The sequence below is a fragment of the Abrus precatorius genome, unplaced genomic scaffold (genome assembly GCF_003935025.1).
Source record: "Abrus precatorius isolate BTA unplaced genomic scaffold, Abrus_2018 Scaffold6, whole genome shotgun sequence".
NCBI classification, from domain to species: domain Eukaryota; kingdom Viridiplantae; phylum Streptophyta; class Magnoliopsida; order Fabales; family Fabaceae; genus Abrus; species Abrus precatorius.
Window position 1 is genome coordinate 15,270,462 of NW_020874406.1, and position 22,554 is coordinate 15,293,015.

At 35.0% G+C, this 22,554-nt stretch overlaps 4 protein-coding genes across 13 annotated transcripts; 2 read left to right on the forward strand and 2 right to left on the reverse strand.

The window, feature by feature from the left end:
* The first annotated feature begins 26 nt into the window (after positions 1-26).
* Positions 27-9,879, forward strand: LOC113870244. Its single transcript, XM_027506837.1, has 11 exons — positions 27-72; positions 159-201; positions 7,148-7,229; positions 7,676-7,857; positions 7,937-8,212; positions 8,332-8,390; positions 8,664-8,700; positions 8,799-8,870; positions 8,959-9,109; positions 9,247-9,414; positions 9,520-9,879. Exons 1-11 carry the CDS (start codon positions 27-29, stop codon positions 9,877-9,879), a joined length of 1,476 nt encoding a protein of 491 aa, XP_027362638.1.
* LOC113868585 (ADP-ribosylation factor-like protein 8a) lies at positions 1,101-4,504 on the reverse strand. 2 transcript variants are annotated; one of them, XM_027504283.1, is made up of 7 exons: positions 4,306-4,504; positions 3,540-3,621; positions 3,409-3,441; positions 3,165-3,286; positions 1,737-1,898; positions 1,431-1,575; positions 1,101-1,340 (listed from the first exon to the last, which is right to left on the reverse strand). In XM_027504283.1, the coding sequence occupies exons 1-6, from the start codon at positions 4,341-4,343 to the stop codon at positions 1,458-1,460; spliced, it is 555 nt and encodes a 184-aa protein (XP_027360084.1). In that variant the 5' UTR covers positions 4,344-4,504; the 3' UTR covers positions 1,101-1,340; positions 1,431-1,457. The 2 variants fall into 2 exon arrangements, with proteins under 2 accessions (XP_027360084.1, XP_027360083.1); XM_027504282.1 differs by having other exon boundaries at positions 1,168-1,602.
* A 2,594-nt stretch (positions 9,880-12,473) lies between the features above and the next one.
* Positions 12,474-16,935, forward strand: LOC113868993. 9 transcript variants are annotated; one of them, XM_027505059.1, is made up of 4 exons: positions 12,474-12,667; positions 12,748-12,842; positions 13,190-13,969; positions 15,429-16,629. In XM_027505059.1, the coding sequence occupies exons 3-4, from the start codon at positions 13,415-13,417 to the stop codon at positions 16,278-16,280; spliced, it is 1,407 nt and encodes a 468-aa protein (XP_027360860.1). In that variant the 5' UTR covers positions 12,474-12,667; positions 12,748-12,842; positions 13,190-13,414; the 3' UTR covers positions 16,281-16,629. The 9 variants fall into 9 exon arrangements, with proteins under 9 accessions (XP_027360860.1, XP_027360858.1, XP_027360865.1 ...); XM_027505057.1 differs by having other exon boundaries at positions 13,316-13,969; positions 15,429-16,546; XM_027505064.1 differs by having other exon boundaries at positions 13,467-13,969; positions 15,429-16,546.
* Positions 16,936-18,617: 1,682 nt separating this feature from the next.
* Positions 18,618-20,928, reverse strand: LOC113869550 (protein SHORT-ROOT-like). The gene has a single exon (XM_027505926.1). The coding sequence runs from the start codon at positions 20,435-20,437 to the stop codon at positions 18,974-18,976; it is 1,464 nt and encodes a 487-aa protein (XP_027361727.1). The 5' UTR covers positions 20,438-20,928; the 3' UTR covers positions 18,618-18,973.
* Positions 20,929-22,554: the final 1,626 nt, after the last annotated feature.

Consider the following 22,554-nt stretch of genomic DNA (forward strand, 5'->3'; position numbering starts at 1 on the left):
AGTTAGAAATTGAGATCGCAGGCGTCATGGTAGGATACGAGTTATCGCATCTTATATATCCTTCAGATGTTGGTGAATTATTAACATAGTTTACAACCCTGCGCTAGTTTAGGATTGAGTGATGTACTCACGATAAGCACTGCTAAATCTTCAATCAGGAATATACCAACTGAATAATGTCTCTGACATTTGCGAACATGAGTTATTTGTTTTTAAGATTATTTCTGTCAGATTACAACCGTTGTGAAACAAATTAGAACGATGATATAAGGAAACAAGAAATCGGGGTATCTTTTTCACGTCAATAAAAATTGCAAGCTCTTCAAATTTATAAGTTAGGAGAAAAATAACAGCGTACGAATTTTATGGCTATGTTCTTGTAATGATCTAAGTAAGCCATGCCACTAAACATTTGTATATTTCTATTGATTTATCTCTAGGCACATAAAATAATTTCTTAATTCATATCAAAAACTCAGTTATATACCACTTCCAATTTAAGCACTTTGTAATTACATTACGAGTCAATATCCAATTTATGAAGAAAATGAAATTTCTATTCTTCAACCAAGTAACAACTTAATCCTTAAAATTGAACCTCCCAATTCAATAACAAGGTAATCCTTGAAGTTTCCATAACCATTAACCAATCTAGTCTTTTCTCACGATTAAAGCGAGGTACGAAAGCAAATTACTAATTTGCTCTTTCTTTTCAGCCAGCATTCAAAATGAAATTTAGTCAACATCAAGAAAATTTTGAAAGTTAAAAATTTACAATCTAAATAAATGTAAAATATGTATTCAGTATTTAAACATGATTTTCTTCCCTAAAATCATTTGGGATCTTGAAATGCAAATATGAAAATCCTCCAACTTCCTACCGTCCAGAAATTAAAAAAAAAATGTTAACTGTCCTTAAAAGAATTAATTAAGTTTTTTTAAAAACTCTCTCAAAATGTATTAAAAATCATGATGAATATGAATTTATAACATTTTCTCATTTAGTTGTTTTTAATCTTTAATCAATATCTAAATACATTTGTTAGCATTCTTATAAAAAAATTAACAAAATGCAGTACATTGAAGGCAGCCGCATTTGTGAGAGACTGATGGAATTATCATAACGCCACGCACAGATCGATCGTTTGAAAGAAATTAGTATCAAATCTATTTTACAAAATGAATTCCTCTTGCAAATGCAATTCTGTGAATTTTAATCATATAGCTACACGGATGATACACAATATGGTTTACTAATAAAGTAACCCTTGGCATGTTGACATGTATGTCGTCCCGTTTGATTCCCTATCGAACAAGAATGATATTACATCACAAAGCATCTGACAAATGGCAAGAATAAATCAATCAGCAACCAAGTTAGACATGCAAATGCCTCTAGTAAATCCAGAAATGTGTCACCGATAAATTACATCAGAGTTCAAAGTAGAAATTGGTTCTCAGCTCTTTGATTTGGAATGTTTTACAAGCCAATCAATAACAGAGTCAATGTTGGTCGAGTTTTTGCACGAGATCATGAAGCAGCAAACTTCTCTGTCGGTAATTGCCTTCAGATCCCTGCACGCCAGAATACACTTTTCAGCACTGAAGTAAAACGAAAGCCAAAGATAGAAAATTGAAGGTGAAAATGTAATTCTTAAACAACTTAATTATGTAATTTTTTAGGGTTACATGTTATTGCTCCAAGACAACCAGAATAAAAGTGATACTTGTCTTACATTTGGTCAGTCAACGCTTGTTTAGACAGAGCCCCTGGCTTGTCAATCTTATTCCCCAACACCAACAAAGGGATACCACTCAAAGATGGTTTGTTCAGTAAATCGTGAAGTTCGCTTCTTGATATGCTAAGGTTATCTGGATCAGCAGCATCAACAACATAACTGCAGAAAATATCAGATTACAGAACTTGCTAAGTTTCATAAATTCAACTAATGACTACCAGCACAATGTGTAAATATAATATGAGAAAAGGCTTTAATACGGACAAATTTGGGCACATGATCCAATTTAAAAAGTGCACTAGATCTAAGAGTCAGAGAATACTCAGCAGTATCACAATTTCAACAGAAACAGCGAAAATTGTTTTGAATTATAACCAAATCTTTTCAGAACTAGGCAGCACCAAAGCATAAAAGATGAAAGTTTTAACTTTTTAACCTGTGATCCGCAGAACTCATCCACTGAAGAATAATCAAGTCTGCGTAAAGTTTCAAGAAGCTATAATTTACTCACTTCCTTGTCATAAAAATTGTTTTAATCATGATGCGCAATATGAATCACAACTCATTGCCCGAGACAGATTGCTTGTAGAAGGCACTGATGAAATCAACTTGTACAGGCAATTTCTACGCTTCTTCAGGGATAGACAAGAATTTTTTTTATAATAAATAAAATATAAACTATGTGTGGGTTCGTGGAAGAAATATAATTACGCAACTATCAGTTAAACTCAAAGAGGACATTATCTGGGGGGTAATGGAACTACTATATAGACAAATAAACAATTATGCAATCTGATTGATAAGAAGTTAAGAACAAAATTAGTGCTTTGGATAGACCTCAAATTGATCACTAGACAAGACTCAAACACGTGGACAACATTGTACACGCATAAGTTGCTTAGCAACACAAGTCATTTTACATTAGGGGACATATATACAATTATGACATAAATTTGTGTATATATGTACGAATGTCATAAAGACAACAATCAAAAGAAACAAAGAGAGTATCATTTATACTGAAGAAAAGAAAATAGAAATCAAGGAACCACAGTTTTCTTGCCCAAGCCCAAGGCTGAATTACTCATGAGTTTTTCTTCCCGTCTCCCATTCTCCTCTCTCCCTCTCTCTCCTTATGACTGAATTCCCCATTTCCAAACCCCATCAAAGGCCTCCAGCATCGGTGTAACTAACTTCCCCCCTTCGCCATGTGTCTCCCATGTCTCTCTCCTAGTATATACTTTTAACTCCTTTCCCATGCATTTAACCTGCTGACCCGGTAACACTTCTTCAACCTTTGAAATTTTAGGCCTAAGAGTCTCATCAGAATGCATCTATTAGAAACACATGAATCCATGCAAATGCACACAGGGAGGAAGAGAAGTAACTTCAAAGTCAGAAGATGATATGAAGGCTGTTACATACACAATAGCAGATACCGCACGACAGTAACGTTCCCACATGCTGCGGAACCTAGGTTGCCCTCCAAGATCCCACAACTTTATTGTAACATTTCCTTTTGTTACTTTTCTCATATTGAATCCCACCTGGAATCAGAAAACAATAAATTGATCAGAATATTATCGAGCTTGATAGATAGAGAAGTCCGTAAAATTGAATAAATAGAGAAGAAAGCAATAATTATAAGCGTCTGGTAAAGTGAACTTACAGTAGGAATCATGTCCTCGCTATACCCACCAGTCTACAAACAGCATAAAAGAAAAACATTGTCAGCAACCACAAAGTATAAATTGATCAATTAAGTTGCTACGAGAAAGTCAACATGATTATTGTACTTACAGCTACTACATTTACAAGGGAAGTCTTTCCAGCATTCTGAAGTCCTATCAGAGATAACTCCATCTCCTGCTTAAAGAAAAGGCTGCAACCAAATTTACTAAACAGTAAGCTCGCGTGTCTTGAAGAAAAGTGTCATAAACATAAACATATTATATACACAATTCAACTTGAAAGAGCAACCTAAAACTAAAAATTTTATGTTATCAACCAGAAAGCAGGCATAGTGCAACCAAATGCCATTCACAGGAGAATAAAGCTGTTTCACACGAAAACAATTTTGACAGCGTTGGACAAAATTGCCAACAAAATCTATACTAACTTATCCAAAAATTGGAGTGCGAAAATTTTACAAGTGAAAAGAAGTCGTTCGAATAAAAATGATTCATGAATCATACCAAAACTGGAAGGATTTACAAATCATGAAGCCATTACTCACAAAATTGAAAAAAATTGCATTGAACACCTTCAAAAATATTGGAAATCAATGCACGAGAACTTTATAATACAAACAAATCCTCTTTCTAAACAATAAAAAAAAATAAAAAATCCCTCACAGCATTACATAGAAAAGAGAAATTTCAAACCACTCCTAGAACTCAAATTAAAAAGAAAAAAAGAACTGATAATAGCACACAAATACCAGAAGCTATTTTAAAATTAAAAATAAAAAGGCGATGAATGAAAGAAATTATCCTTCAAACTTCAAAGGTGCGATCAATGTCGAAACCCAAAAAAAAAAACGAAGAGAAGAAAGCGATAAGCTTACCTGCGTAGCCAATTCAGAAAAGCTTCCCACAATCCCATTGCTATATCTTCTTCTCAATTCTGATAACAAATTATGCACCCAACAAAAAAATTCAGATCTGCGATACGATTCCCCACAGAGAGAAAGAGATCCAATTCACCTTTCTCTCTCACACATACCTCTCTTCTCTCCCTCCCCACTGTTTACCCCACTCATATATCAATTACACAAAAACATCTTTTTCTTTTATATATATATATATTTAGGATTGTGTTGAGATCGAACGGTTTTGGACATTCCATTCTATCAAAACCGTTGACTACGGCGGGTCCCATAATGATGACAAAAGGCTGCGTTGCATGAGATTATAGCTCGCATATGATCTTTATTTAGACCCACCTGTGGTGGATTGCCACGAACGGCTATCGCTGGACCATACCGAAGAGGATTGGGAATGGGTGGAGCTATTCACCCACTCTCCACAATAACGCGTGGGTAACACGAACCACTGTAATCTACAACCCTGTAGTTGTGTGGAAGAGCGTGGCTTTCTAGAGAGTGCAAGTGACTGAAGACACCTCCGACAAAAAAATTATGAATATCTTAAGTTATCATAACCAATCAAAGGCAGCCTGTAAGCAATTAAGCATGCCAAGTGTGAGCTGTTTAATATTTTAATTTTAATATTTTGTATTTTCATTTCGAGAGTGAGGTGTTTTCTGTCTTTATCCTCTTTGTTATTCACTCAGATATTGTTTTCTCGTTATCCTTTTTGAAAATATAATTCTCACACATTTTTACAAGCTTTTAATTTTAATCAATGATATTTTTTAAAAAAAATCACTCTCTTTCTTGTTATGTTGTATATATATATTTTCCTACTTTGGGTGTATCTATTTTTATTTTTTTTTTATTTTTTGTAACTTATTTCTTAAATTTAATTTTGTCTTTACATTAATATGATTTAATATAATGAGATATATATTATTGAATTATTAAATTTTAAAAAATTATAAATTTAAAATTAATTTAATAATTTTTGTACTATGATAAAATGCTCACTAGTTTACAACTTTTTATATAAAAGTCTTTATTCATTGTTTTCGTGATTATTAAACTTCAGCAATGCAAAATAATATATGTATGACCTGTTAACGTCTTTGCCTCGTGTTCTTCCCTTGTGGAATGGCAGAATGACTGAGAACTGCCAAGTTTCAAAGATAGGTAACGTAAAGATTTGTCATTATGTTGTGATTAAAATAAAGTTTCTTTTGAGGAAAATGAAGGTTCAACTTTTGCACGCAACTAGAAATCTAAAGAATGAAGCTGAACAGTTGAAGTTACGATGGGATTATTTCCAAATTATGAATAGAGCTTTGTTTTTTTTCTACTGGTCCGACCATCGATAACATTAAGTAAGTTACTCCTTGTAAAGGAAAAATACTAATAATGCAAAATTTGACTATTATTTTTACGATTTAATTTATTTGAAGCGACGAATTATATTTTAAAAGATAACGTGTGATTATTATCATTAACGATTGAGAATTTAATAATTTTATAATTTATTGTGTATGAGAATTCACTTTATTACAACTTCAATTATTCATTTTCTAAAATGAGTGATTGTAACTGTATTTTATCTTTTTTTAAACTATATATATATATATATATTATAATTTTTACACTAATAAAAATTAGTTAAAATTGCGTTGATTACGTTCTTCCTTTACAAAATTTGCAGACACGAATTAAAGAGAAACAATTGCGAAGACATGAAGTACATCCAGACGATTTAGCTAAACATTGATCCTGAATTCACTTATTTTTAAATTTGGCCCTCCAATTGTCGGTGTTATAGTCAAGGTGAAAGATGGGCTATACGGTTGGTTAAGCTCAAGATCCGGTGCATCGATGAACATGGTTTTTCTTTTTTGGGTCTGAAGTACTTCATTGAACAGAGCTAAGCCCAAAGAAGCCCAAGTAAGGAACAACTGTTGGGCCTGACTATTGCAGTAAAGAAGAATAGGCTCATCTATAGCTATAGGGTTGTGGGTCTATTGGCTTGAAGGACCCTTATTCAAAGCATGAACACTCGTTTTTTGCTTTTTTGGGCAATAATTCAGGCATAACACAAATAATTCATATTATTAGGTCAAGAATAATTTGGTATATCTTAAATTATAATAATAAAATTATAGAAAAATTTAATTTTTAAAAGTGCACCAAAATAACTGTAATTATGATTCACGCTTAAGAGGGGAAGGAAAAAAAAAGTGATGGTGATGGCTGATGCCACTTCTAAAAAAAGTATATATACAAAGGGCATTTTCCCATGTTCATTCTTTGATATATATAGTTCGAAGTTGGAACTTTAAAAGCCCAAGGTAAAAAAAGAGGACCGAAAATAGGGGTAGGAAAAGGTGGGAAATAAAAAAAGCGAAGCTTAAACATAAAAATAAAAGAGATATATAGGTACTGGGATAGAGCATGGATGTAGTAAACACTTAAAAGTGGTCAATTCCTTGCATTAGACGAAGCAACTATTTCGGCTTCTGATTCGTTACCTACATCTCTAACATTACCATTTGTCCTTTCTTCCCCATAACAAAAAATTCCACAAAACCATGCCACAAGCTATTCTTACCTTACCCAGTAAGTCACACTTGCTCACTCAAAAAAGTTGTCGCAATTTTGAGACGCCAAATGTTGTCTTTTTCCCTTTGCTAAAAAATTTAGAAAACCACTCTGCCATGCTCAACTCAACCACTCGCTTCTTGTTTCTTCCTTTGTTCTTGCTCTTCATTTCCATTCCCGTTTTTCAACATCAATGGTCAGCTTCAGGGTCCCCTGTTCGTGGAAGAAGCTTCAAGAGACCTGATCCTTTGCGACATTTCAAAGACTACAATGGAGATTTCGATGTTCGAAACAAGCACTACGTGGCTGTGAGTCCTTTTCAACTTCAAACAAACTTCCCCTTCTCTCTATCTTAAATTTTGCTATATTTATTTTTCTTTAAAACAGATCACGTGTATGATCATCATATATGCAACGTGATATGTCTATTATGGACACAAATAATGTATACATCATCAATAGGTTCTTCAGTTAGACAAATTTGTTAGCTAGTTAGGTAAGTTTATTTCCAAATGACTATAGTGACATAATGTAAGTTTGTAACCAAATAACTGTCTGTGGACGGAACAATTGCTTAAAAGCTTTCTTTCATTGAGAGCTTATTATGATTTCATCCATAATTATATACCTTAATATAATTTTAGGCTGATATAAATGAAAAGGATTTGATGACTTAGGAAAATCACAATTTTGTGGGGCATAGAATATTGAGAATTGAGATTGATTTTGCGTATTGCTTTCTGATCCTTTTCAGTCTGCGGCATTTACAGGAGTCCACGGATATGCATTTGGCGGAGTTTGGTTGCTATGTGGAGTGACCTTGGCCATTTTCATGATAGTGAAGTTTCTATGCGGTGGCTCTGCTACATTACCATTTTTGGACCATTACTATATCCACATTTTCTTCTTACTTCTCTTATTTACCTCTCTCGCCATGTAAGTCTCCAATTTCCAACACACCATTTAACTTTATTGGATAAAACATTAAATTATGTCAATTGGGGTGGTGTGACAGAGTGGCTTCCTGTTTTGTCCTTGCCACGAGCCAAAAGACCATGCGGAGGACAGAAAAACTGAAAGAATCAGTGGTGGGTATAGGAGAAGATGCTCTTGGGACCATAGGTAGAGTCCTAAAAACAACGAACCAAATGCAGTTCCTTTTGCTTCCCTATAATCCACAGATATGTGCGAGTTTGAATTCGACCACTCAAGACCTCAGAAGCAACTCGCGTGTCATTCGCCGTTTTATTGACAGAAGTGGACAATCGTTCGACAAGGCCACTCATACTTCGTATGTATTAGCTTGTTTTCCCTTTATACAACTTCAAGTTTATGCTAATTTTTATAGTAATTTCTTACTTCCTACTTCAATTTCATTTCCTGATTTCACCCCTCTCAAATGTGTCATAGGTATATAGCACATTTGGTTGTTCTAACCGTCAATTTAGTCACACTGGTTGCAGCACTAGGTAAGCACTAATCCAAAAGAATACGATATTAATAATATTGGTTATATTTGCCTAATTTTCTTATGATTTTGTTAATCATTGCACTATAGAAAATGATTAAGAAATAAAAAGTGAACATCTTTTATCAGAAAGTATAACATTTAATGTTACTAATGTATTTTCATTCTAATTTTTATTTATCGATTCCTGAGCGCAAAACTGATTTTCTGAAATATTTGGTTGAGATTAATTCGGTTTAATTGATGGTTTGCTCACTTTGCTGCTTTGGCTTAGTTTTGACGCTGCTGCATTGGCGCCCTGGATTTATAATGTAAGATAGTGTATAATTTCCAAAGTTATTCTTAATTGTAGAGTTAGTAGTTCGATTCTACATTTTATTATGACTACGTTGATTTGCATTTGTTTCAGCATTATTTTTTGCTTTTGGATCTTAACAAGCCTGTGCTGGTTCTTGACTGGTTTTGATTTTTTCCTTCACACGTGAGTAAACGAACTGTTCATGCTTGAGCTATAAATGTGATTTAAGTCATAGAACCGTGTCACAACGTTCTGTGAACGCTGCATGCAGATTTGCAGATGATGCATGCACCGCTTTTGAAGACTTTGTAGAAAACCCCCAGAACAGTAGTCTGGGTTCGATGTTGCCGTGCATTAATGAATCATTCTCTGGAAAATTAATAGCTGAAATTGGCTCCACCATTCACAATTTCATAGTTGAGGTACAAAATTTGACTAACATTTAGTCACTTTGATTTTGAAAGGATATCCACACGAATGGTTTATCTATGTCAATTTAATTCATTATTCCATCTATATTATGTTCTGAATCTAATATAATGGTTTCTTTATGTCTCAGTTGAATTCTAATATGTCAGTGATTTATCGGCTCCTAGGAGTAAGTGAAGTAAATGAAGAATCAATTGGAGTCATAAAAGTTTGTGACCCTTTTTCCGGAGCACCAAACTTCAGCTACATTCCAAAGAGTTGCCCTCAGGATGCCATTCGGATCGGCGATTTATCAAAAGTAAGTCTTCACTGAATCAAAGCAAAGACTGTATTCAATTATTTTGCAACAATCCATACCATAAAAGTTAATTCATATGATTCATAAAACGCATTTGGGTGGTAGATTCTTTCAAGGTTCACATGTCACCAAGAGGGCACAGCAGAAGCATGCAGAAAAGAGGGGAGATTTGTTCCGTTGGCCTCATACAACATGGCTCATGCCTATAGTAGATCCATCCAGGATTTGTTGGACATATATCCAGACTTGCAAAAACTCTCAAAATGCACCATTGTGAAGAACAAAGTTGCTGAAATTGTGTTGCATCAATGTAGGCCAATAAGAGTTTCAACTAGATTGTTATGGTCATCTATGTTGTCTCTCTCCATCATTATGGTAGTCTTGGTATTTGTCTTGGTGGCAGAGGCTTCTCAATGCTGGCGAAAACCCTTTTTTACACGTTTTAGGACTTCCACATCTAGATAGGAAATTTATTTATTTTCCAATTTAAAAGTTAGAAAATCAAAGGTACGTATAGTAAGTAATTTGGAGTGGGGGGTATAGTTCTTTTCCTTTTCTGTGTGTTATTAGTTTTTCCAAATTTCAGCCTAATAGAAGATAGCACTCCATGCAGGTCGTAAGACAAAAATTGGAGAATAATGTAAAGAAACGAAAATAATTTGTTTTAAGTGTGAATATTGCATTTGCAGCTTAATGATTGTATGAGTTATAATGTGTGCAATTGGTTTAAAGTTTTGAAAATGATTCTTATTTCACTCATTTGAAGTTAACAACGCATATTGTCTCCTGTATTGCTATTTACTTCGTTTTATAAAAAAAGATTAATATTTGCGTTATATTACTAGTTTTATTAAATAAACATTATACCTTGTTTTTACCAAACTCTTATGCAGTTATGTTCAATATTTACAGTAGAGGTATCGACTTTTGTTAACGAAAAATTTTATATTTAAGTATTATAAAAAATTGATAATCAATATATTTTGTTCTTTTAAAGGAATTTACTTGAGTAGACTGAGGTTCCTTATGGTGGTTTTTAAACATTTAAAAGTGATAAATTTTATTATAAATAATTATTTAAGAAAAACGTGAAAAATTACTGAAAAATTTAGGTTACTAAATATAAACCATTGAAAACTTAAAAAAATTAATAAAAAATAAAATTTATATCAATGAATGTTTCCAAATCAATTTTATTAAAATTATGAACAACATTTTATTAAATGTAACCAATTAAATGTTGCTAAAAGTTGTATACGTAGTAGTGTAATCCTGTTAATAAATGGTAGAATTATGAAGTTATACTTTAATTTGCTGGCCATTAGTTGATGGAATCATGAATGGGAGAGAGATGGAGGCAGCCATGAGTTAGCTTTGATTCACCACTTGGTAGTTATTCTCTAATATTATCGGATTTTTATTTACTTTTTGGACATTTTAGCTCTCATGACACCATGAATAAAAGAAACACATCACCAAATAAGAAACGGCAGTTGTAAGAATTCAATTGTAATAATTTTGTATAAGAACAAATCAATCATGACAGATAATGCAAGACATTGATATGGTTTTTTCAGCTTCCTATAGTACATTTTTTTATACGATCTTCCCTTAATACTTTAATTCCCTGTTGTACTTCGATTCTATAGCTAGATACAAATAATTATACACGTAGGAAAATATGTTTTTTTCCACAAAATTTGGAGAGTTTAATTCTTGTGGATTTTAAAAGTATTACACTACACAGTAACCCCATATAACAAATATGGGAGATTTTTTTCCCTACCTAATACTTTTACAACATTTCATACAATTAAGTGAGAAATATAAGAAAGAAGAAAAAGCATGAGATAAAATAAGCAATAAATTAACGAAAATACTTTAAATTATAATCATTTAAAAATATTTCTTGCAAAAAAAATCAATTTTATATAAAAATATAAAGATATTATTATTTTATTTTATAATCTTCAATTACTTTAATAGATATTATTATCAAATTTTTACAAATCAATAAATTAATTTAAATTAAGTATTAACTAAGAAATCAATATTTCAATTATCAGCTAACTCATAAGAATCTTTTGCCAAACAAATCTATATTTTATCCGAAAGGAAATTTCCTTTCCATGTTATAGCCTTTTGTCTTATTGAAAAATAAACTATAAAAAATTATCCACAAATATTGAGTCAAGCATAGTAAATGAAAAAGAATAAGAAAAACTAATCAGCAGGCTTTACAATTTAAATGATTAATAACAAACTCCTTAATGGTATCACAGAATAATTAACAAGTCAAATGACCAATACAATTGTATATGGAATGCGCATCTTTGCTGCTCTGTTCCAACTTCCAATCAATATACTAAAGTCATTATGAGACAAACTTACGTTTTTTTATTACCATAATGAGACAATATTAAAATAGTATATGTACAACGATTTTATGGTAATGAACTAGGAGTCACCTAGAACACATTATAACACTTCGTGAGCCATTTGTGTATAAATTCCCAAATATCATAATCACTATGATTTAATTTACTGTCACCTCCAATAAAGAAAATCCTTTAGTAGGTCGCTTCATTCACCTGCTTATTTTATTTTTTAAATCTAGTTTCGTATAGCTTCGCGAGACTTTACTTTGTTCTAAATCTAAGCAAGCTCATAACAGAATGATAAACTTTTTTTTTTAAATTTTTGCAACAACAAACTAATAGTTATCAATTTTTTAGTGCTATTTTCACATTCCAAGGCCACCATTTTTTTCAACCCCGAACCTGTTTTTTATCTGATTTTATCGATGGACTAAGAATAATAAATCTAGCCACTTAAGAGGGAAAGAAAATGGTCACTTATAGGAGGGAAAAGTTAAAAAAAGTCGTGTAAGATGATCAATCATTATCATAGTTTGATAATTAAATAAAGTGTATTTAAATGCTGAGATGTGGCTAACTGTAGAGATCTTATTGGGCATGCAACAGTAAAAATCTAGCGTTGTGAACAGACCATAGGATAGTAGTGGTTCCGTATCTGAGACAAGTAACTAAACAAGAAAAAGAAAGAAAAGTGTGAAAAGGGCAGAGCAAACAGAACAAACAAGTTAAAGGATTGAACGCTGAATGCAAACATTTATGGTAAAAGAGAAGTTCTAGAACACTCCCTGGGGTCGCTACCAAAAACTACAGTAAAAACAGCTTTGGTTGCAAATCAATGTCATCAACCTCAGACTCAGATCCAAACTGCATATCAAGTTAACTACCCTTACCCAACATCGTTTTTTTCATTTCTCTCTCTCTCTCTTTCTCTCTCTGACCTCGTATTTGGACTCAGCTTAGTTCCGTGGTTGCGTTGTGGCAGCGTGTTTGTGACCTTGAAAAACCGCATGTCGGGGAGTTCTGTTCATTCCATAGTTCGGGTGGTACCAGGTGAGAGATTGAGACACTTCACTCTTATCACACTTCGCTTTTATTATGCAGTATGCAGCTGTTAGGTTATTATTCTTCGTAGAGTCTGCATATGAATTCATCCTTATCCACCTTCAGGTTTTGTTTGTATATAGGTTTGAACTTTGTTTAGTGGATCTGACACATGGGGGTTCAATTCTGAAGATTTAATATGAATCATTGATGGTGGTTATAAATATTTAGATACGAAGTAGATTAAAGATAGCGCTTTCAAGTTTGAATTACTTCTAACAAACCTGGAAGAGAGGGTGATTTATTATAGCCAATTGGGCATTGAAAATGGTTTCACTTTAATTTTGTGATTACAGTGTGTAAGATTCGGGAAACTGAGAAGGGGATAGGCACAATTAGGCGATGGTTCGGTGACATAATTCGCAGTTGCTTCTTTAAACTGATTTTTGTCACAATAATTTATCAAATTCTCTACCCTGTAGGCTAGAATTTTGTGACTTCTATTTGGTCACGTTATCAGGTTTCCATAGGTTGCATTTTGATAATTGCAGCATTATCTTGAAGATAAAAAGGAAGAGAAAATGAGGATGAGGAACAAATACAGGAAACCAACCACTTTACCTTGCAATGCAGGGAGCAGATGTTCAACGTCTGTCGTGGTATTGAGCTTGTTTGGATGCCTATTTTTGCTTCATTTATATACCTATATTAGTCACAGTGACAAAGATGGTGGAGAGTCTCAATTGCGTGTTAGTCATCATCCCCATTTCCATGAACTTCAAGAAGTGGAAGAGGAGAACATTCAAATTCCCCCGCCAAAGGGAAAGAGGTCCCCCCGAGCAGCAAAACGCAGACCTAAACGGACAACCACACTGATTGATGAATTCTTGGATGAAAACTCCCAACTGAGACATGTGTTTTTTCCTGGTCATAAAAGAGCTATGGATCCGATGCAGGCTGCTGTGAATGAAAGTTACTATTACTACCCTGGGAGAATTTGGTTGGATACTGATGGAAATCCTATTCAAGCTCATGGAGGAGGCATTCTGTATGATAAAAACTCAAGAACATACTATTGGTATGGTGAATATAAAGATGGGCCCACGTACCATGTTCACAAAAAAGGACCTGCTCGGGTAATTCATTTTATTCGAGAGAACTCTTGTATTTTTTGTAAGTTAATAATTGCCCTTGTCCTTATGGCTATAGGGTTTTCTGTAGCTAATTTTTCACTACTATAAACATTTAATGGTTGTTGAAATGGCTAGCATCTTTTTATATAAATGCAACATTTACTTGGTTGCATCTTTTACTTATTTTGAAAAAGAAAAACAGTTAGAAGACTACCTGGTTCATAAGAATGCATGCTTGGTTCTCATATCTGCATTGATCCTTCTTTGCCTCAGGTAGCTTATTTAGAGATCCATTTAATGTGTTAAATTATTGTTTAAGATACTGTGTGCTTTGTACCTATTAAGCAATTTCTGCATCTTTAGGTTCTTAACATTCTTAATATCATCATGAAGAACTGATGTCTTTGACAGAGAAATGATATATGTTTCAAAGGTTTCATTTTATTCTTAATATGATAAAATTGGGATGAAATTTCCATATTCTTGTTAATCTATGAAAAAGGGATATATAATTGACTTTCCATTTTGACAGATGGAGATACTAAAAAATGCAAGTGTTTTTCAATTTATTAAATGCAGATATATTTAAAAATTTTAGAAAAAGGCCATATTACCTAATATAAAGCTAACTGATTTGGATTCCTTACGATGCATTCTACAGAATAAAGTGTGAATATAGAATTATTGGTTGTACCTTTCCTAGAAAACGATATCATTGCCTTCTTCACCCTTCCAAGGTTCAGAAATTGCAGAAATCCACTGAATGTAAGTTCTTGTTAATGAGCAAGAAGTTTTCATTTCCAAGAGACCTAAGCTTTTCTGCAATTTGGTAATCCTAGAAAAATGTTTCACCTAAATTGTCATATTTCTTCAAGTTATTACGAGTTAGAGAAATTTATGTGGTTCCTATATCCAGAAACAAATAAAGGAAATGATTGTGGCTTTTTACCTTCACACGGTGTTCCCTTATTCTATCCAGTCTATAAGACTTTAATTGATGTCAAGAGTCAGGAACACACATCTGGTTAACTAGCAAGCTCACATCGCAAGTGGAGTGGTTGAGGAAAAGATTTTGTATGTGTATCCAAATAACTTGAGGCAACCTTATCTTCATTGTTCGGCTTTCTATCAGCATGAACAAGATTGTATCACTAATGAGTGTGCGTGTAGAATCTTTTTTATTCCCATGTAGATACTGAGATGAATGATATCCTTAGCACCAATGGGTGTTCTGTTTTTATCTGTGCTTTTCCTTTTTCTCCCACAACCTTATGAAAGGTAAACTTGTGGTTAGAGTAGTGGTTTTGTACCATCTTGAGTCTATCTTCTTGTCATAATCTCATCTTCCAGTAGCTACCAAAGGAATTTATTTTTTAATTTTTATTTTTCAACCAACTTTGCATATTACTTAGATGCATAACCTTGTCTTCAAACTCTTAAGTCATTCTCTCTTTTCCACCAGGTGGACATTATTGGAGTTGGTTGCTATTCTTCCAAGGATTTGTGGACCTGGAAACATGAGGGAGTTGTATTGGCAGCAGAGGAAACAAATGAAACCCATGATCTGCACACATCTAATGTGCTTGAAAGGCCAAAAGTAATTTACAATGAGAAGACTGGAAAGTATGTGATGTGGATGCACATTGATGATGCCAACTATACCAAAGCAGCCGTTGGCGTAGCAGTCAGTGATAACCCTGATGGGCCATTTGATTATCTTGGTAGCCAAAGACCCCATGGATATGAAAGCAGGGACATGACAGTTTTCAAAGACGACGATGGGGCGGCATATCTAATATACTCCTCTGAAGACAATAGTGAACTGCACATTGGATCCCTCACCGACGATTATCTCAATGTGACATCGGTCATGAGAAGGATTCTTGTGGGACAGCACAGAGAAGCACCAGCTTTATTCAAGCATCAGCACACATACTACATGATCACATCAGGCTGCACAGGATGGGCCCCAAATGAGGCATTGGTTCATGCGGCCGAGTCAATCTTGGGGCCTTGGGAAACAATTGGAAATCCATGCATTGGAGGAAACAAAATGTTTCGGCTTACAACTTTCTTTGCTCAGAGTACTTTTGTGCTTCCTCTACCTGGGTTCCCAGGTTCATATATTTTCATGGCAGATAGGTGGAATCCAGCTGATTTAAGGGACTCACGATATGTATGGTTGCCTTTGATAGTGGCAGGACCTGTTGATCAGCCTCTAGAGTACAATTTTGAATTCCCTTTGTGGTCTAGAGTGTCTATCTATTGGCACAAAAGATGGAGACTACCTCAGGGTTGGAACGGGTATATATAGGTTCTCTTTGTACATTCTTATATACAATGATTCAGTATACGGTATATATCTTACCTTGTTGCATGTCAAACACTTATTGGAAAAGCTCACTGCTTGAGGAATTGGATATCATAGAAACACAAAAGTCTCAATAATAAGCAGTGCACTTGGCACGTCATTTTAATGTAGGGTAAGTTGAGATTGATTTGAGGGAACATATGTATATCGGTGAAGATTATCCACTTGATTGAAATTTTGTTAAAATTCCAGCATTGTTGATCAGTTCTGCCACGGTATCGTGTAATTAGTTATTATGTAAATGATTCTTTCATACGTGTACTTTATTGCTTTATGTTGATTTTTTGTTTTTATTTTATTTTATTTTATTTTTTTGGTAGATTCTTTGGTTTTTCTTTAACGGGTACAAGCCCTGGGCTTGTGGCTATCATGTGGCATGTTACTAATAATACGTGCAATAAAAAAGGCATGTTGGGCCCAATTTCGTAGCCCATGTGGTGTGATCCGAGTCGCGTGCCCTGACATATTCACTCAAATATGGTGTGGGCTCACAAATTGCCTAAAGCCACCAGAGCATGCCAAAGTTGACTGAAAAATAAGAAAGATATTAGGAGACTGTACCATACATTCATCTGTTTAATTTTAATTGCAAGTTTTCAACTTGAAAGTTTGGACCTCATTTTCTTATTCTTTCTTTGTTTTCTTTTCCTATTATTTAATCAGAAAAATATATTTCTTCCATTATTGTCTGAAAGAATTTTTTTCCTTTTCCTTTTCTAAAAACTGATTAATTCAGACAGAGAGACCAAGATCCCTGATGTACTATGGGTTTGAAATTAATACACTGGAGTTAACTTTCTACATGGACTTGGTCCCATAAAAACATAAAGACATCAGCTTGTCGTTGTCATTGCTATAGAAAAGGATACTAAAGCTTAAACCTGCAGAAGAAGGTATGGGCCAGCATCAAACTCCCTTTAAAAAAACACCAAAAGAAAGCAGCTATAAATGTTTTTAAATCAGAGGGGGAAAAGATGCAAAAGAGTGGAGAGTGGATATGTTAACGTGGAGGGGGCAAGTCTCATCAGAAGTTCAAGATATGCAACCCTAAAAAGATGAACCCACTATTCATATTATTTCCTTTTCATTGTTTATGTACTTACCAATTTATTGGCTTTCATGGGAAAAAGGAGCCTCTTATGAGCCCCCCTTATCTTACCCCCCATGAAAGAGCTCAGGGGTTTGTGGGGGCCATACAGAGGGTAAAGCGAAAACATGTGTCATATACAAAGATGATATAGTTTAGGCTCAAGAAAGAGAGAGAAGATTGGAGAAAATAAAAAAGAAGAAGACCATTTCAAACACAGCGTGCTGGCCACTATAACCCACTAATGACTATACACCTTTTAATGATATTCCACAAGCAATAACCCAACTTGTTGGCCGTCCTAAGATTCTATTGCCCATAAACTAGATAACGACCTCTTTTGATGCAGTTTACTTATTGATTATGCTCCCAATATTATTATTTAAACTCCTAATATCCTTAAAGCTGATATCATCTCCATACGCCACCAAAATACCAAACCCTACTTCTTGTGGCCCTATTTGTGACTACGGATTAAATTGTTTTGGTAGGGCCCGTAATGCTAACTACTTTTTTTATCTTAAATATATTGTGAAATATACAAGATTATCAGAGCATTGCCCTTCTTAATTATGTTTTGTCCTGATGCTTAGTTAAGCGCATAGTCAAATCTGGACCAGAACCAAAAACTTTATGATAATATACACATGTATATATCAACGGTCATGTTCCAGTCTACCACCTACATATGAATATAGTCAATAATCAAGATGCTAGAACCTACAAATTTGGATTGTGACAATTAGTTATTGTAGCCTAATAAATTAAAAAACTGTTTTCAAAACCTAAATAAAATAACATATACTTAGGAGAATATAGAATTTCACAATCATTGCAATTCATTATTATTTTTTCTGAGTTATTGAAAAGGTCGCACAATGATTATTTTAGCCAGAATGGTCCCAAGATTTTATGAGATAAACGAAAAAGCATTATATTATGATCACTCGCTAAATGTATTCTTTTTTCAATTCTATCCTCAGTATTAATGAATGAGAGAAAATATTAGCAGATGGAGTGATTATAGCATTTTAAAAAATTTGTTAAAAAAAATTAATAACTCAATAAAGCTAGGATAACCCATTCAAATGTATTTTTTTTATATATATACAACTAAAACAAATTTTAATTTTTTTTATTGCATAAATATCATTGATTTATCCCCATTCATAACACTGAACAATTGAAATCAAAGTCATTTCAATTAATTCATACACATATAAATCGAAAACCATAACCTATATGTACTATATACTTCATAAACTAAAATAAAAACGAACTAAAGAAAAAAAAACTTAATAATTCAAATCAATTTACTTCATGATTCCTTTTCCAATAATTAATACAGGCAAACCCGATCGTTCCTCCTACCACCCTCATAACCTCCAATTAATCCCATTAATTGTCTTACTTACGAACTCGACACAAGAAGAGAAAAAAGCCATTAATTACTGTAAAAAAAAAGTGGAACCAAGGGGGCACGTGCTAAAAGAACAGAGAACACGTGCGAGTCACTCACTCGACTCACGTCAAGTCATTCTCCTCTACACTACGTCAAGGGCCTCCATGCACTGGCCCACACCACCGGCTGGTCCTTCCACGACAAGAATATTCCGGCGTCGGGGCACTGTGTCATTGACCAACCCTCCTTATTATATCTCCTCAACAACGCCCTCACATCATCACAAACCTCCTCACTAAACGCCACCGTATTGAACCCTCCACCATGCATACGCCGCGACCACCGCGCCGCCGTCTCCCTCCGCTCCACTGATTCCACCGGCGCACACGCCACTAAGTCAACCACCGCTCTCCCCGCCGCTCTCTCAAGCATCAAACGCTCGCTGCTCGTCCTCGGAAAACTTTCATCCAACGCTTCAAAATAAACCCTAAACCACCTCAAGCATTCTTGGAAGCCTTTCACGAACTCAAACCCCTCCAAACCCACATTCAAATCAGCTTCCTCTTCCACCACCGTCACGATCCTCGGTTGCAACCTTCTCAACGAGGATATCAACACATCACGGTGGTTTCCAACTGCCGTGATCGAATGCAAGGCGTTGACACAGTTAATAGCCAAAGCCTCGTCTTCTTGGATGTTTAACTCGTTGAAATCCAAGTCAGAGAGTTGACCAACATGATGAACGACGTTGAATTTAAAGGGCACGACCATGAGCCTCGCGAATTTCTCCATTCTAGTGCCGATTTCCTTCATGATTTTCTGTACGGCGGCGAGGGAGCCGCCGGGTTGGGTGGTGACGACGGAGGTTAAACGGAGGTGTGGAGTGTCGTCGTTTCGAGTGGCCAAGGCTTCGAAGAGAGTGGGCCATTGGGTGCAATAGGTGTTGCTGATGTCAACTATGTGTAACTTTGGCTCGCCTTCCAAGGCTTCCAAGATGGCACCATTGGAAGCCACGTGACCGAAGGTTGTCCAGGGACTCACCTCTTGAAACTTCAACATCGTCTTTCTCGTTGATTCGAAGGAGCATGTTTTCTCCGAAGTGGAGTTCAAGGTTCTGTAGGTTCGGTCCCCAGCTTCGGTGATGCGGCTGAAGAAGGCTTGGAGGAAGTAGGAAGCGAGTTTCTCATCGGTGTCACCATAAGGGGAACCAAGCTCGTTTAGCATCCACATGAGTTGTTGGATGCGAGTGGTGTTCTTGTTGGCAATGGCTCGCGCGGTTTCTAGGAGGATGTCGTGGGCCCACTTGCCGGAGAATTCGAAGTTGAAGTTGAAGTCAGTGGTGGTGGGGGTGGGTGTGGGGGTGTTAGTTGTTGTTGTTGTTGTAGTGGGTGTGGTAGTGGTGGTGGAAGGGTGGTGGGGTTGATAAGGATAGTAGTGTTTGGAAGAAGACGAGGATAAGTCTTCTTCATCCATGAAAAAGTTGAAGCATTCTTCGTCTTCTTGTGGGTAGTGATAGTTTTGTCTTGAGGATCGAGAGCTGCTACTGGTGGTGGAGTTGAGGGATTGATCGGGTTGGTGTTGAAAACTCACTACCCTAAACAACGTATCCATTTAAGGTTAAACCCACGTCAATATACTTTGACTATCATGGAGGCTATATGGTATGGTCGCGTCCCACCCCAAGCAAAGCAAAGCCTAGCAAATGGACGTAACGTGTTTTTAACGGTGGCAATTGGGCTCTCTGGTAGAATGGATCAATTTATTGGAGTCTAGTGTAGTTACCTTCCTACAAAATTAATGTATATATATTTGTTAATTTTTCATTTTAATGGAGAAGTGTAGTGGTTCGATTAAATTGTGCTATACACTCCTTTTTGTGCAATCGATGTGTGGGGAAGCGAAGTGGGGTTGGGTTTCTTTTCTAGGTTATTCTTTTATTGGGGGTGTGCCTTCTTTATTCAAAATATTAAAAAGAAAATGTATGGCTATGGAGAGAGGGGATTGACTGAGAAGTATGAAAGACTTGGTAGGGGTTGTGGCCTAGCTCATGCTTAGAATAGAATTGTGTCTGACAAAAGGTAAAAAATAACAAAGTGTGAGCAAAAGGTAGCAAGAAGAGATCCTTTTCATTGTTTGAGAGAGAGTACTTGATGAGTGGGAGCAGGCGTGCCAAATTGCCAAATGGATAGAGAGAGAGTAAAGCTGCCGGCGTGATGATCTTTGATCAAACCCACTATCATCTCTCATCAACACAACCCACTCACGTTGCTTGCCTCCTAATCCCTCTCCAAACCCTGCCAAAACTCCCACCAACTTTTTCCTTTTCCATACTATTTACATAATCCAACACATCATTATGTCATAATACCAAAATGCACACCTTCTCAAACTCCTAGGGCATGCCTTCTTACTTTATCTCCCCTCCTGTTTTATTCCTTATAAGCACGCACTAATCACAACCAAAACTCTTCCTAACTTTCCTTCGTCTAAATCACTCTACAACCCCCTAATCCCTGTTAGATTAAAATTAAATCAATAAATTGAGCGGAGTCGATCTTGTTTGGAAAGGAGCAGGCTTCTTTAGTTTATTTTTCTTTATCAATCATTTGGGGGAAAAAATCACTTTAGAGCTCTTAGATTCCCCTGTTCTATTGTGTGCTTTCAAAGTTGTAGGTTTTCCCCCCATCTATTTCATTAATCCCAGACAGGATGAGACCCTCATACTGAAATCCATGGATACAAATGGGAAAGGGGGTTTCATGAGCTTTTCCCTTTTTTTCTTTCTTGTTTCCCCTGATTGAGGTGGTGGAGTGGTTTTGGGGAGGGGGTGAAACTTGAAAGTGATCCATCTTTTGCTTTCATCCTCAAATAAGAGAATGAAGAGCGACTATTTTTAATAGAATTTCTATAGATAGAATATTTATTTAACACAACTACATTTATTAAAATTAAAATTTAAAATTACAAGTTAAGCTCAATTTGCTTCCATCACCAAAACTAGATATTGAATTTAACTACAACAATTAGATGTTCAACATCCTCCCAACAAACTAAAAAAAATAGAGCAAATAAAACAAAGACATGTACGTGTATATTGGTGGCTTTTCTTCTGTTCTTTTTCCTTCCTTGAAGTGAGCCCCATATCCATTTTGTTTATATTAAAAGCTATTACACATGTAAGAAAGGATATAGTTGGTATGTCACTGCCTCCAATTATATTACTATATAATTTTCGTTTGGACTGTAGCACAGATAAAAAAAATGTTACACATTTATTAGTGTACGTCATTTTCATAAATAATATTTTACTGCTTTCATTTATAATTAAAGGAAAAATAAATTTCATAAAATAGAATAAATGAGTCAAAAAAACAAACCAGAAACTACTATTTATAAAGGAAAATAAATTATTGGACCATGTTGTTCCAATAATTTCTCAAGAACAAAATTGATTTTATTTTACTCTTTAAGTAGCAGTTGTTTTCTGATGAACTTTATGGTGTGTTGATGTTGCCCTCTTTTTGCATGAGCCTAACACATGCGGCACACTCTTTACCACAATTGTCAAATCTCAATTTATAAAAAAAAATTATGAAATGTGACAATTACCGTTCAAGGAACCCGTGCAACACACGGGCATTGTCCAAAATTTTTTATAATTCGTTTCCATTTATTTCATTGGCCATGGACATAATTTTGGACCCATCTTCCATTTCATAAATACACAT